The sequence below is a fragment of the Aspergillus vadensis genome (genome assembly GCF_003184925.1).
Source record: "Aspergillus vadensis CBS 113365 unplaced genomic scaffold BO88scaffold_25, whole genome shotgun sequence".
NCBI lineage: Eukaryota > Fungi > Ascomycota > Eurotiomycetes > Eurotiales > Aspergillaceae > Aspergillus > Aspergillus vadensis.
The window spans coordinates 508,299-522,968 of record NW_020292063.1 but is presented as its reverse complement, the minus strand read 5'-3'; the positions used below and the strand labels follow the sequence as shown (position 1 = coordinate 522,968).

The 14,670-nt window shown below is 51.8% G+C and overlaps 5 protein-coding genes across 5 annotated transcripts; 2 read left to right on the top strand and 3 right to left on the bottom strand.

The window, feature by feature from the left end:
* Positions 1 to 5,373: 5,373 nt before the first annotated feature.
* On the bottom strand, positions 5,374 to 6,816 carry BO88DRAFT_446341 (phosphotransferase family protein). Its single transcript, XM_025710277.1, has 3 exons — positions 6,611 to 6,816; positions 6,254 to 6,549; positions 5,374 to 6,133 (listed from the first exon to the last, which is right to left on the bottom strand). The coding sequence occupies exons 1-3, from the start codon at positions 6,707 to 6,709 to the stop codon at positions 5,434 to 5,436; spliced, it is 1,095 nt and encodes a 364-aa protein (XP_025559305.1). The 5' UTR covers positions 6,710 to 6,816; the 3' UTR covers positions 5,374 to 5,433.
* A 492-nt stretch (positions 6,817 to 7,308) lies between these two features.
* On the top strand, positions 7,309 to 8,094 carry BO88DRAFT_407707 (putative Dut). The gene is made up of 3 exons (XM_025707509.1): positions 7,309 to 7,579; positions 7,669 to 7,841; positions 7,906 to 8,094. The coding sequence occupies exons 1-3, from the start codon at positions 7,390 to 7,392 to the stop codon at positions 7,987 to 7,989; spliced, it is 447 nt and encodes a 148-aa protein (XP_025559304.1). The 5' UTR covers positions 7,309 to 7,389; the 3' UTR covers positions 7,990 to 8,094.
* Positions 8,087 to 9,661, bottom strand: BO88DRAFT_407705 (pyridoxal kinase). The gene is made up of 6 exons (XM_025707508.1): positions 9,568 to 9,661; positions 9,485 to 9,495; positions 9,326 to 9,405; positions 9,064 to 9,276; positions 8,895 to 9,012; positions 8,087 to 8,844 (listed from the first exon to the last, which is right to left on the bottom strand). The coding sequence occupies exons 1-6, from the start codon at positions 9,619 to 9,621 to the stop codon at positions 8,217 to 8,219; spliced, it is 1,104 nt and encodes a 367-aa protein (XP_025559303.1). The 5' UTR covers positions 9,622 to 9,661; the 3' UTR covers positions 8,087 to 8,216.
* Positions 9,662 to 10,214: 553 nt separating this feature from the next.
* On the top strand, positions 10,215 to 11,450 carry BO88DRAFT_372582 (uncharacterized protein; the record flags this gene model as incomplete). Its single annotated transcript, XM_025704242.1, has 1 exon — positions 10,215 to 11,450. A coding segment is annotated over exon 1 (954 nt), but the record flags the coding sequence as incomplete, so codon positions are not given.
* A 324-nt stretch (positions 11,451 to 11,774) lies between these two features.
* On the bottom strand, positions 11,775 to 14,439 carry BO88DRAFT_142076 (AFI1/MesA family protein). The gene is made up of 3 exons (XM_025701453.1): positions 13,695 to 14,439; positions 13,582 to 13,642; positions 11,775 to 13,531 (listed from the first exon to the last, which is right to left on the bottom strand). The coding sequence occupies exons 1-3, from the start codon at positions 14,330 to 14,332 to the stop codon at positions 11,861 to 11,863; spliced, it is 2,370 nt and encodes a 789-aa protein (XP_025559301.1). The 5' UTR covers positions 14,333 to 14,439; the 3' UTR covers positions 11,775 to 11,860.
* Between the last annotated feature and the right edge of the window lie 231 nt (positions 14,440 to 14,670).

The window sequence follows — 14,670 nt, the reverse complement described above, 5'->3', positions numbered from 1 at the left end:
GCCATCCAGACTTTTCTTGCCGGGGCGGGATAAATAGAGAAAAAGCCGCGAAAGAGGGTGAGGAGAGAGAGGTAAGGGGACGGAGAGGGGAATGTCTTGTGTATGTGTGAGATGAGGGAGAGGGTGCAAAGAAAGGCGGGTTCAGAGTGTCTCTCGCAGCAAGCTGTCTGATCTAGTCTGTCTGATTGTCTGTCTGTCTGTGTAGTAGTGAGTGGAGAGACAGAGAGAGTTGTGAGTGAGTGAGTGAGTGTGTGTGTTTCCCTCAGCATGCTCACCTTTTTTTTTTTCCTTTTCCTTTTTCCCACCCCCCCTCGCCGACCACTTCTCGAGCAGGAAGAATAATGCCACGTCCACGAGGCCGACCCGACCGACTAGACCCAAAAGGGAGCTCCACCTCTTGAGGCTCTCTGCATGGCCGGCCATGATTGGTCACCACGCGCGGGCACGGTTTAAGAGGCTGAATTGTTCATCTGCACCGAACCGTCGTAGAACTTGGCTGCTCCGACTGAAGGGAAGGGGGTGGGTGAGGGCGTGTGTGCGTGTGTGTGCGTACGAGGGAAGGAGCCGTGGGCGCGTTGGCCAGCATTTTCCTCGATCCTCTACTAACTTCCATGGCCCCAACGCGAAGCTTTTCATCAGATGATGAGGCTTTCTTTCTGACTGACTCCTCCCTTTCCCCTCTTCTCCGATCGGATAAAATCTATCGATCGAGGATTTTAATCTACCCTTTTGGGCCCTACTGTAGAAATCACGCTTCCCTCTACGATCAACACACACCCACTCACCCATAATATAATATAATATATAGTCCACGAGTTTCATTAATAAATGGCCCGTCCGCGATCAACTTCAGTTCATTTCCCTAGAAACCTTACTCTCAGTCTTTTCCCCAACCACAACGGCCGGCTAAGGTCGTACTCGGGTTCTCTAAGGCGACAAGGCTGCAGTCCACAGCTGGATGGCTGACCGCCACGGGAAGGACGCGCCCCAGTGTTCCTTCCACTCCTCCCTACTGGACAAGCCTCCGCCTGGTCCGTCACACAACCTGCAGAAGGGGGCTCGCACGATATCTAGTCCAGAGCAGGGATATGCATCATGTGCGGAGGGCAGTGTGATGAGTGGCATGTGTGGGAAGGGAGGAGGCGCCTCAAAGTGAGAATGAGGCTAAAGAGAAAAAGCAAAAAATGAGCATCGAAAATAATATAATGAGACTAAAAAAATAAAAAATCGATTATTCCGACATCTTTGAAAAATTCTGAAAAAGAAGTAAAGATCCTTTGAAAGTGAAAACTCAATGAGATGCACTGGAAATAGAATAATCAACAGCCTCTCTCTAAGAGTTACAACGGACCCAGTGTTACTGACTAGTAGCAAGAAGATAGACTTAAACCACAACAGCTGCCGCTTTTGCTAAACTAACGTTCCCCCGTAACTACTCCGACTCCGACTCCGACAACTCTGTGTGTGCGGGCAGGATCGAGGATACGGCTGCACCGAGTACAAAGAGGAATGGGGCTCAGAGCGAGGTGCCAGAGAGTCACTTAAGGTACGTGCTTTTACGGAGTACTACTACCACAGTAGTAGTAGTGTTTTGGCTGTCAGAGAGAGTGGACTGGCTTCCCGACCGATCTTCATCATTATTAATCAGTCAATCAGTCAATTCAACAAACCATCCCAATTCTTGATTCCTTCAGACTTCAACCAGCGTGTCAATCTCTCGGTTGATAGTTCCCGTTAGATAGATAGCTAAGTACTTGGTCAGTCTAATCTTGACATCCAGTGGTCGAATTTTGGTTTGGTTTGGTTTGGTTCTCTTTGGAACTTTGGTTTCGATCCGTGCATTACCCAGTACCGTGAATCCGAACGGGTCTGGGGCACGGTTAAAGGAGGGTCCCCCTCCCCTTCCCTATCCCGAGCGGGAAAGGTGTGAGTAGTTGGGTTGAACCGGACGTTGTGGAAATTACCAGTAGGACGGGATCAAAGGCTCCATCAGGACTATTGCTATTTGTGCGCCTGCCGAGATGGAATGACATTCTTATCCACTTGAAACTTGGTTGAGAAGAACGGCGCAAACTGAAATGGGGAGATCGATCAAGCATGGCATGGCAGCAGTAGCAGCAGAAGAGAAGAAGCACTGCAAAGAGCCAAAGGCAAGCAAGCCGTGTTTGATGTGCGCATCCACCCACTCATCCCCTCGTCAAACCAGTTGTGGAAATTTCTTACATGCAGAAGAGGAGGTAACTAGTTAGAGTGAGGGAGAAAAGAAGAAAAGATGTGAGTAAGAGGGACTTTTTCCCTCAACCTTGCCTTATTCAGGAAGGTCGATAGTAAGAAGAGGTACACACTTGACTAGGATGATGAGGGCTAGTCTAGTGTTTGCCCCTAGCCGGCGCGCGCGGGAGGGAGAGGAAGGGAGGGGGCATAAGACCACGGAGTAATAATTTAGTCTACTGTGTAGTAGACTAGTAGTAGTTACTCTAAGGAGTAGCCTAGCTAGTAGGACAATTTTTTAGCTGAACACAACAGGAAAAATGGTTCAGGCTGGACAAGGCCGCAAGTTCCAACTGTCACTCTGCAGATGATCGGGACGTATCGCAACACGGCCCCACGTTTCCCCTCTTCTTTTTTTGCCTCTTGTCTTTCTGGCTGTCTGATTGTTTGGCTGTCCGTCTCTTCCTTCCCTTCTCTTCTCCTCCCTTAGTTCGCTCCACTCGTCGTCAGTGCACCGACTTTTCTCATCTTTAGCCACCGACAAGCCAGCAACGCCTTCATCGGACAGGGTTGAAGAATGCGATCGCAGTGCTGATCCCAATATGAACTGCAGGTATCCCCATCTACATCAATATATTATTAGCATGATGCCGACGTTGCATTTATCGGACGGAGAGCAGCAGGGTACTTGCCACGACACGACTCATAGTAGCCGAGTTTCACTCCCATGACTAGTATCATCTTAACAGCAACTTGAATCTACCACAACATTTCTAACAGATTTCCCAAAAGGGAACAACAATGTGCCGAATAACAAGCTAGATCATAGCTATCTACGATACATCTCACAACTCAGCTCAACTTGAAGATATAGTACTAGAACCCACCCACTAACCAACTAACATCCTCAGCCAGCAACCACACTCACAGTAGGCTACTTACAGCCCCATCTACAACCAAAGATCAGCTACACTAACTAAAACCTCCTAGATTAACCAGAATATTTCCCACCGACTAGTCTATATCTAGAGTCACACACACACAGACCAAACCAGGGAAGCATTTAATGGTCCATCCAATAACCACCCGCTAATCAACTAGAGGCGGCCCGCCCCGAAGCAAATCCATCATTGCTCGCCGCCTCTCTTTTCCCCTCTTCCCTTCTCCTCCTCTCACTCATACTACCTAACTACGTACTTAATTACCAACCCCCTCAGTTAGCTATACAGAAAACGGAAATCGACTAGGTAGATCATCGCCATAAGTTTCTTCATGTGAACAGACCTACTACACATACACATAAACATCATCTAGTATATAGCGAACTGAAACATTAAACCAGGATATAGTACATACTATAGAAACAAGTAACACAAGTAGGTAGTAAACCCTCCATAGCATCCATGTTAAACATTTTAGGCTCCAGAGTAACGCTAATTGGTCCAACACGACTACTTACCAAGTAGTTCACGGCAAATTCACTCCCTTCTGGTAAGGCACCCCGTAAAACCCCAACGAAGGATTATATTGAGTTGAAATCCTGGACTCGGAACATGAGCGAGGGTGAGTAAGTACTATACCAGTATAGTATCTAGTTGTAAGAGAAAAAAAAATAATAGCTATTTAGCCAGACAACCCCGATCGATCGTGAGAAAAAAAAATATCAAAAAGTACATCAACTAAATCAATTACACTACTTTAGTAAATCTCACCGCCCCAAAAATTGAACCATGACCCATTAGTATTGTTGTAGAATCTTGCAGAAAAGAAGGGTCAGTAGATCTGGAAGTAGGAAAAAAAAAGCAATAAGGGAAGAAAAAAGCAAAAGCGGAAGGGGAAAATAAGCCAGCAAAGACAAAAGACAAGGCGAAGCTAAAGAGTGGAGAGAGGGAGAGAGAGCCTCGGGGGGTTCTGGTTCTGGTCCATTCCAGCCGGAGGTTCCACGCCCGCCACTGACGTTGCTAAAAGGGAAATAATAATGAAAAAAAAAAATAATAATAAAAGAAAAAAATTATCAAAGGGCTGCGGCGGCTGTTCCAGCATCATCACCATCATCATCGTTACTCAAGAGGTGGGATGGTCCGAGTTTTGGCGCTAGAGTAGACTTTCCACCTTGAGTGAGATAGTCAGTCCTCCACTGTTACTACTACTCCATCATCTAGACTATCTACTTAGTTCGGAGGAACTTGCAGGAGAGGAGGGGGGAAAGGGAATGTAGTGAGGGAGGGACGGGGAGGAACGGAGAAGACAGTCAGCGGAAGTACGGGAGTGCCTCTCTCTACTACTACTATAACCACGGAATTATAGTAAACAGCACTAAATATATTAAACTAGGGCTGGTACATATCTAAGAAGTAAAGAAAAGTAAAAACCAAGGAAATGCAGGCCCGGGAGCCGCACCCAATTAAGTGCCGCAAGCCCCCGATTTGCGGTTGGCGCTCGTGCTGACTCTTCGCCCGTTAGTCACTGGGGGAGAAATGGGTGGATGGATGGATCTATCTAGTAGTAGCGCAGATACGAGGCTCCATCTCAGCGTCATCATCATCAAATATGTATGCTATGGGAATTGCTGCTGCTGCTGTTGCTGCAGCACCACGGCTCTAGGTAAGCCGTGCTGCGTATTTAGCTTCCTTTGCCTACTAGTTTAGCTGACTAGCTAGTTAGTTAGCACACCACTTTTTCATAACCTGACCTGACCCCAACCACCGCCCCTCACCCACCCCCTGCTAGTTTAGTGCGATGACTGACCCGGGCTTACTGGCGCTTGGACTCGTTCGGCTTTTGTACGCCTCCCGTGGATGAGGCTAGTGTGGTTTCGTTCTTTCCTTCTTACATGCATAGGGTCACCTTGCGGCGGTTTGGGTAGTACGATGTTGGGGGCTGAAGTGGGCAGTAGAAGAGTAGGTGAAGGAAGAGAGGTATGAGATGAGCCCATTTTACTCTTAGTATATTCGGGAATTGAGGGTTGAGTTTACTTCCTTCCTTTCGGAACCTCCGGCTGGCAAGGCTGTTTCTCATCCATGGTTGTGTTGGGTGTGTCTGTGTGCCGGCTTGCCGTCCACAGTATACATGGATGGTCATGCCACGGGAAAGGCAGACGACAACTAAGCCTTGATATCTACCCCACTCAGGGTGCTAGACCTTGCGAGGCAATGTAAAAGTCTAGGGATGAATTAATTTATGTGTGTTCGCCCTGGCAAGGAAAACCAAGTAGTTAATTGTTTACAGCCTGGCCTTTTGACTCAACTGGGCCTGAACTCTCTTAACCCGTTCCCAGGCCTCCAACGCAAAAGGCTCCGTATTTCTAGCATATTCCGCGGCGCGGGCACTACTGGCCTGCCTCAGGGCATACCTCGCCTTGATACCATGCATGATAACCGAGCTTCTCCAGGAGAAGAAAGCATCGCCCCATGGGATGTCCCCAGTGGGGTCATACCCGGACACCTCACGATACCAGCGGATACAGTCCTCTCGAGCGGGCAAGCCAGGCACCACCTTCGGGACGAACATTGCCTTCTTGTGGTCCACCCCATCGAGGAAAAAGGGACTAGTGAGGTTGCAGAAGTCGGACAGAGGGTGCCCCACCGTGGCCATTTCCCAATCCAACAGGCCAATGACTCGCGGCTCGGTTTTGTGAAATATCATATTATCGATCTTATAGTCCCCGTGCACGAGCGTGCCGCGGTCTTGCGGCTGCGTCGTCTTGTCTTCGAAGAAACGCACCATGTCCATGAAATGAGGCAACTCTCCGACAGGTTCCTTGGTCTCCACATCCACGGCTTGTGCCTGCGCCTGTGCAACTGCTGTGAAGGTGGCGATCTGTCGATCATAGTACCCCGTCGGTTTTCCGAACCTCTCCAACCCGACCTTTTGGGGTACTACCCGGTGGAATTTGGCTAATGTCCGGACCGCATCCTGCCATCTGTTGGTAGGGGGGTTGCAGTCGTTAGCTTCCTCTTCCCGCTTCCATGTAACAGTAGCCGCGCCAGGCGGGTTGTATCATCCCGAAGAGGCAGGGGGGAGGGAGGAGGGGATGACGTACAATGCGGTTCTCTCCGCCGGGTCGACCCCGGGCATGGCAGGATCAGTAAAGTGTCGTCCGTCTAGGAATTCCATGATGTAGAAGGGGGTGCCGATTACGCTGCTGTCCTCGCAGAGACAGTAGGCTTTGGGGACGGGCACGTCGGTGTTTCCTAGGGCATGGATGATCTTGTACTCGCGCTCGACTTTGTGCGCGGTCTTGGAGAGTAGCTTGCCCGGGGGCTTCTTGCGCAGGACATATTTGCTGCCGTCGGCGGTGGTGAGTTGATACGTAGGGTTGGATTGACCAAAGCCAAACTGTAGCGTGTAAGTTATGTATGACCAGATGAATCAAATCAAAAAGGGTCATCGTATATACCTGCTTCACATCCAAGGGGGTCTTGATATCGGGTACATTGAGATTGAGATAGCGTTCCAAGGAAGGAACATCAATAGGTTGGCGCACCGCTCCAGCCATATCCAAGACAATGCGAACTTCAACAACAATATGCTGTGAGACTATATGCAGCACCACCAATTTCTATAAAACGTAGCAAAAGCGGAGAATAAGTCACGCTGGGGATGGGAACAAAACCCGGGGATAGCCCCGATCTCAAGCCAGCCAGCCACGGCCCGCGGCTCACCTGAAGGGGGCGCTGCGGGGAGCCTCGGCTATCCTGGATTCCTTACCCATCTAGGCTTAGTCCGATTTCCAACTCACTCACTGTATCACTCTATCAGGACCACTAGAAAAATCAAACAACTCAAACCCGCCAAGCCCATTAAAACGCGCCTCGCGTCTCCCTTCACCGCCAGACGCGTTCCCTCAAATCGATTCAAGCAACCAAATAAAAAAAAGAACCCACTATGAAGGGCCTCGCCCTCGCCCTCGCATCTCGTCGATTTACACAACACACCGCATTTCCAACACCTCTTCAACACCTTTTCAGCCGAAGAAAAAGGATACTCCATTTCTCTTCCTCCCCACTACACACCACCCAGATAATGACCAAGGAGACCACCCCTCCTCCTCCCACCACCACTACCAACGAACCTACAACAACAACAACTCACGAACCCCCCTCCCTCCCCGCCTCTCCCCTCGCCAAACGCACCAAACCCAACACCGATACCACAGACACAACTACATCATCCACAATGGGCTCAACCAGCACCCCCCTCCCCCCTCTCCAAGTGAAGAAGCTCACTCCCACGGGCCGCGCCCCGACCCGCGGCTCTGCCTTCGCGGCCGGATACGACATGTACAGCGCCAAGGAGACCGTCATCCCTGCTAAGGGAAAGGCGTTGGTTGATACGGGCATTGCGATTGCTGTGCCGGAGGGGACGTGTACGTTCCCCACAATTTCCATCTTACATTCATATATATACATAGACCTTGGAAGGTAAAATACTGATGATACTGGTATGGTGGTATAGACGGCAGAATCGCCCCCCGCTCCGGCCTCGCCTCGAAGCACTTCATTGATACTGGCGCGGGCGTCATCGATGCAGACTACCGGGGAGAGGTCAAGGTTCTTTTGTTTAACCACTCGGAGGTGGATTTCGAGGTGAAGGAGGGAGATCGTGTTGCGCAGTTGGTTTTGGAGAGGGTATTTCTCCCCCCGCACTTTCTTAATGAATGGCCAATGTGTCAATTAGCTAACTGATGTATAGATCTATACCCCTGAAGTTGTGGTTGTGGAGGAATTGGCCGAGAGTGTTCGTGGGGCTGGTGGGTTTGGAAGTACCGGTGTTTAAATTGGGAGTTTTCTGAATAGGGTTATGTTAGAGATATGGCGTGTATGGCATGAATGATATCCGTATAATTGGGATACAATTACAATACAATTACATGAATGTGAAGATAATTGTCATCTATGTTTGGTCCGTCACTGCATTTCATCATGACTGGTGGTATATAATCAACACCCGTCTATAACTAATCTATAATGCTCAAACAATTCGCCAGCCATTTAGCAGCAGGATCAACGAAACTGCGCAGGCAGATCTTCCCGTCGCCACTCACTCGCCTGGAACTCCACCTCCGGTTCCCGCAGATACTGCGCATGCCGGACCACCCGTACTTCTGCTGCCTTACTCTCCCGCAGATGCGCCCTCTTTTGCTGGTCCTCTTGGCTGAGTAGCTTCTCGCCCTCATCCGGAACAATAGCGCGCAACTCGGCATCTCTCGCCTCCAACGTCTTCTCCAGTACGCAGTGCATACTCGCCAGCACCTTCCGGGTAGACTGGGCAAGGGGCAACTCCGTTGCAGGGACATGGTCAGGCGAGACCCACGACTTAGTGTGGCGGAGATTTGCATCGGCATTGAACACGGCCTCGCGGAAGCGGGCTACCGTGAGAGCGGCGAACATGTCGCCGGTACCGCTGAAGTAGCAGTCCAGGGCGGGGACATCGATGCGGAAGAGACGAGGAGCGCCGTCGGAGCGGGTGGTCGAGCCGATGACGGTGAGAGTATTGGGGAGAGGAGAATCGGAGAGGCTGGCGATTTGCACGGAGGTGATGATCACGTGGGGGATGTTGTAGATGGCGTGGAGAGCGGTGATGGCTTCAGCGAGGGTGGCGAGGGAGGTAATTTTGATGCCGGAGAGGACTCTGCTCTTGTTAGATGGAGACGCAGAAGTAAGGAAAGAGGGATGACTTACTCAGCTTCGAATTGATTGGGGAGGATGAGGTCTGCGTGGCGGATGACCTTCTTGTAGGCGGGGACGACGTCGTCGTTGACGTAGAGACGGCCTTGGTCGCCCATTACGGGGTCCAGGACTGCGCATTGTTATTAATGCCATAACATATAACAAAGAGAGGGCAGCTCACCCCAGAAGAAAGAACCGGGATTCTTTTCCGCTTTGCGCTGGAGGTCCATGCCAATGGCCCCGACGGCTTCGACGGCAGCTGCACTCGGCGCATAGCCAGAAAGCATGACATCAAAGTCAAGCAGGTTGCTCTGCGTGAGACCCTCATAGAGCGCGGTGATCTCCTCTGCTGTGGCCCTAGTGCCCTTGAACTGTCTATAACCGGTGTGGTTACCTGGGGTTTGTTAGTAGTGTGATTACATGTATGATATATGGCTGCTTACTGAAGTGCACTGTGTTCAAGGCGGCGACATCACAGCCCATGAGCTGCATGACCGCAGTGGCCATCTTATTGCCCACATATCTGATCCGTCAGTATGGGCAGGGATTGGATGTGACGAGACATCATGATAGATAGGGGTGTTATCAAATATGACACATACCCGTAGACAACCTAGACCCTTGTCAGCAATGCATTGGAAGGTACCATAGGGGGTACATCCATGGTGGTTGGGGGAAAACATACATGGCTGGCGACAGCCAAGACCCTGGTCTCAGGGACGAGAAGATCGGCGGACATGATGAAATGAAGGGGAGCTGGTGGAGGAGAAGAAGAGGAGCAGGCGGGCAAGGAAGGGAACTTCGATGTCATTCCTTCCTTTGGGTCGGCGATAGGCGAGGTGGAACCTCCTGGTTTTGCCGCGTTGTTGATTGGCCCACGGGGCCGGCGTGCAGCCCGTGCTCCCTCGGGAGTTTTTGATTTATCTTATTAAGGGATTTCCCATCCGGCAGTTTATCTTCCTGTCTTCTATCTGAATAGTAGTAGTTCCTCTGGGTCGAAGTGACAAGAATAGCTGTTACACTCCTCGAGTCAGTCATGACGCTAATTCTGGTGGCGCCAGTTTCAGACGAGAACACAACAGGCAGAATAACCGAACTGTCCGCTATGCTCATTGACTTGTGAAAAAGTCCTCTTTTGCTTTGTACTAGGAGCAAGGAGTCCAATCAGTTGCCCTGCTAAGAATAAACCCTGAGGGTCCAGACTCTTTGCCCGTCGGTCTAGTCTCGACTGTTCCATCCAGCCTATACCAATTATGCCCGTTTTTTCTTTGGCGCACGGCTCACTCCGTCAGGCACGCCCCTGACCCTGCTCGTGTGTGTGTGTCTTGTCCACAATGTGCCATGGCTTTAATCCCGTTGTGTGATTGATCCCGTTGTAGTACAGTAGCCTCATGGTTTAGATTAAAGCTGCCCTCCCCCATCCTGAAGTGCCCTAATCCATCCGTCCATCCATCTATCCATCCATCCCCCTTGCCCTGCCACCGAGCAGCCATCCCAAGACCATGTAATTGGACAACCACATTCCTTTGGATTTCTTTGCCGTCTATATACACACTCTCTTTCCATCTAAAATCTAGTCTCCTCATTGAGGAGACCCAATTGACCATCACCACCATGGTATCCATCTACCACACGCCGCGTGCACGCCCAGCACGACCACACCAACACCAACAACAACGATCACTCCTTCTCTTTACCCTACTCGCCCTCCCATCCGTGCTAGGATCCGTGCTTCCATCCAACGCAGAAATAAGCAGCGGAGAGATCGTCAATGCGGATCACTCCGCAGCACATACCACCACCACCACCACAGACCACCAACTATCACCAGATATCTTCACCAACGACGACACCCTCACCCTCACCCTCCACCCCCGCACCACCAACACCAACAACACATCTATATCCACCGACACCACCGACACCACAACCTCATCCTTCCCCACCGCCTTCGACACCTCCCTAACCAACAACTTCACCACAACCACCTGCTCCACCTTCTTCCACACCCTCCTAACCAACAGCACCCTAACAACCTGCCACGCCATCTCCCTCCTCCTCCGCGACTCAACCTCCTTCTTCCACGCCCTCACCTCCGCCCCAACCACCTCCTCCATCCTCGACACCGCCTGCGCCTCAGACCTCTCCACCTGCAGCACCGCCCTCACCACCCTCGCCACCACCCTCCTCCAATCCTCGACCTGCCTGCACGACTACAACGCCGGAAACCAAGCCGTGGTATCCCTCTACACAGACCTGATTGTCTACGCGCCTATCTACCGCGCCACGTGCCTGCAGTCCCCCACGACAAACAACTACTGTTTCGTGGATGCGGTCACCAATACCACGAATGCCGTCGACTATGATGTGTATTTCGTGCCGTATGGGAGTGCCATTTCAAGTAAGCCCTGGCCTACTTGTAATGAGTGTCTCCAGGCCACTTTGAATGTGTATAAGGAGTATGCGAGTGTGGATGGGCAGCCGTTGGCGGGGAGTTATTTGCCTACGGCGAAGGGCGTGAATGGGGCTTGTGGGGAGGGGTTTGCCGATGTTAATGTTACGGTTGGGGTGGTTGGGGATAGGGTTAGTAGTGGTGCTGCTGCTGGTATTGGGGGATCATGGGGACGAGGGTTTGGGGGTGGGTTGGGGTTGCTGGTGGTGGGGTGGAGTGTTGGATGGGTGATCATGGGGGTATGATAATATATGATGTGATATGGTTATGGTTTTCATATATGGAGGGTTATCATTCTAATGTCTATACTTTAATTTCTCTTATCTACACTCATTCATTCACTCCCCTTGCTTAGTTTGAAAGTATATGGAAATATGAAATAATATCTTATTCAAAACCAGGTATATCCAGCCCGTAGGCAAATAATAAATATCAAACAGTGCAGAAGACTATCAAAATGTGGGGGGCCACTATATCATGTCGTCACATATTTCATGATACGAATAATCGGGGTACTGTCGGTTTGCTAACTGCGTCGAAAACTGTCGCCCAGCGCTACCCCTACCAGACTTTGAGGCCCGAAGCTCTCGCTCCCCAAGCCTGACGCTGGGCTCTGCGTTGATGCGTCTCTCTCCCGCTTAATCCGGAAGAATGCCAGCTTGGTGAACCGGTTGAGCTGCGCCCAAAAGTGTCGTCCTGCCGGATGCGCCGCAATGCGCTCCAGGAGATCGACCGCTGCCTCGCGAACCGGCTGGTGTGGGTGGAACAATCCCATGCCGAGGTAGAAGAGTCCCGCTTGGTTCTCAGGAGTCACGGTCAAAAGCTGGCAGATGCCTGCGTAGTCCTTGACCGCATGCGCAAATGAGATGTAGATCGCCCCCGCATCGGCCGGCGGCAGCCTCAGCGCCCGTAACCGGTCATGATGATGATGCAGGTCCGGCTTCTGAATTGGCCGTGAGGGATAATACATGGCTGCAATGTCTTGGATGAAGGAGTAATATGATCGCGTCGTCCGCCAACCTTCGATTCTCGCCACTGAGGCCATCAGCTCGCGTTGCTTGGACCCCTCGTCTGGCCACACATAACCGTGTCCGCGGAGCGTTGTCGGATCAAGCGGATCCGCCTGAAGGCCGCTTGGACTTTCGGGCGAAAGCTCTTCGTTGGGCCCGATAACATACAAGTTGGACGCTCCGTAAACCGTCTCCTCGAAGGCAGCAGCAACCCGGGTGAACTTGGTGATATAGGCGCGCCACTTCGCTCGGATGGCATTCTCTCCGTATCGGTTGGTGATGCTGCGCTGGACCTCCTCCATGAAGACATTGTCTCCACTGGGATCTGAATTGTTACTCGGCGGTGGATGGTGGTTCATGGCGGCTTGCTGCTGGAAGTACAGGAGTCCTTCGGTAACAGGGGCCGGTTCGATGTGGCTGCTGATCTTCATCCGGCCCGTAGGCAGGTCGCAAAGCACATCCCACCACTCGGGGTGGTTGGCAAAGGTGGGATTTGTCACGCCGGCAATGAAACCAGGGACCCTCAGTAGGTCATCGATCTTCGTCAAATCAGTGTACGGGAAGGCATGCCTGGTAAACCCGCGCAATATGCCGCCCGACGCAAGGGCGCACGCCGCCAACACTGCCTCTGCCACCTCGCCCGAAGGGCGATTATGCCCCAGGAATATCACACGCTTCTGAGTCAGCATGGCGTTGACGAGGACAATGATCGGATGGGTGAAGGGCCCGCTCGTAGTGAGGTGGGGATGGATGGGAAAGGGCTGTGGCGAGGCCGCATGCGGACCAGAAAATATTTGGATGAGCTTGATGAGGGAAAAGTCACCCACAACCTCCGGCCAAATCACCGTTGGCACCTTGACAGGAATAGGAATGTCGTTGTAGACGATCTTAGACTCAAACTCGTGGGTATCTCGGGGTAGCGTGTATCGAGGGGCGGCCGGCCTTTTCGGGGATGGGGGTTCGTCGTCGAAAGGCGTGCCGTCTTCAACTTGCCGCTGGTGGATCATCTGCTCGAATTTCTCGATGAACATATCCTTGCAGTTGCTCGCTTGCAAGATCAGTCGCTCTAAAAGAGATAGCCTTGGCATCAACGACAGGTCCATGGCATTCACGGCATTGTATAACGACGCGAGCGTCTCGGGGTAGGGGTTCTTAAAGTAATCCTCCAAGGCTAGGAGAAGTAGAGGCTATCGTGGCCGGTCAGCTCTGTCACATGCGCTGTACTGGGTGAACCTACTTTATATATATGTAGGAAAGAATGTCGCGTACAAATCGCCATGGCTTTGACAACTGCACCTCTGTGATTGTTCAGTACTGATTAGGCAGCCGTGAAACCATGGAAGGACATACCGCTTGACGGAATTATCTTGCTTCGTATTTACAAGGTTGAGCACATACATCAAGGGTGGCCCCTCGCCACCCTCTTCTTCGTCGCTGCTCTCCTCTTCGGTTGACCCGTCAACATCCTCGCTATCCCCGTCGCCGCTCTCCGCATCCCCAATCCGGGACTTCTTTTTCTTCTTCTTTTTCTTGCCGGTACTGGCGTCGTCATCCTCGTCGGCATCCGCGCTCGTGTCCTTATGTAGGAAGAAGATCGTCCAGTCTTGACTCCGAACGTGCGTCTGATCGGGAAGCATCAGCTCCGCTAGCATGCTCTCGTCGCCACTGATTGCGGCGGGATACTGATGCTCCATAATCGGGCCGCGGTCAATGTGGAAGGAGGCCACGAGGATGTACTCGACATGTCGCTCGGGCGAATCTCGGGGGTATTGCGATTTGCATCGTCGCGGTTTTGGATAGAGAGCAGAGGGACCATGGCCCAGCGAGCGACGGCGCGCCGAGTTCCCCGAACTACTGGGGGTGCGCCGGTGGATGATGGAAGGGGAAGGGGAGAGGCGGGGATGGCCATTGGCCTTGGAAGGATTGGTGGTGGCCGCAAGCGAGAGGGTGGAATCGTCAGTAGGTCGGTAGGGAAGTGAGATGCTCATTTTCTGGCCGGGGAACAGGGGGTCGAGGTGGGCACGGGGGTCATTCAGATCGAGAGCGGATCGGGGGTGGCAAGTGATAGCTCCAGAGGACCGGCGAACAATGAGCACGAGGATAACGATAGTAGCAGCATACTCAATCAATTAATCCCAGTAGAAAACCGAGGCGACCTGACTCAGGCAACTGATACTGTCGAACTGTCAGTCATTGTCGGGGATCATGAGCCAGGGCGGACTTTGGGGGGAGGTTCGTCGATCGGAGGATTAGTCGGGATAGACTCAGGGGAAAAAGAAAGGGGACGAGAGCCTCCAAAGCCCACGCACCGACGATGATCTCCACA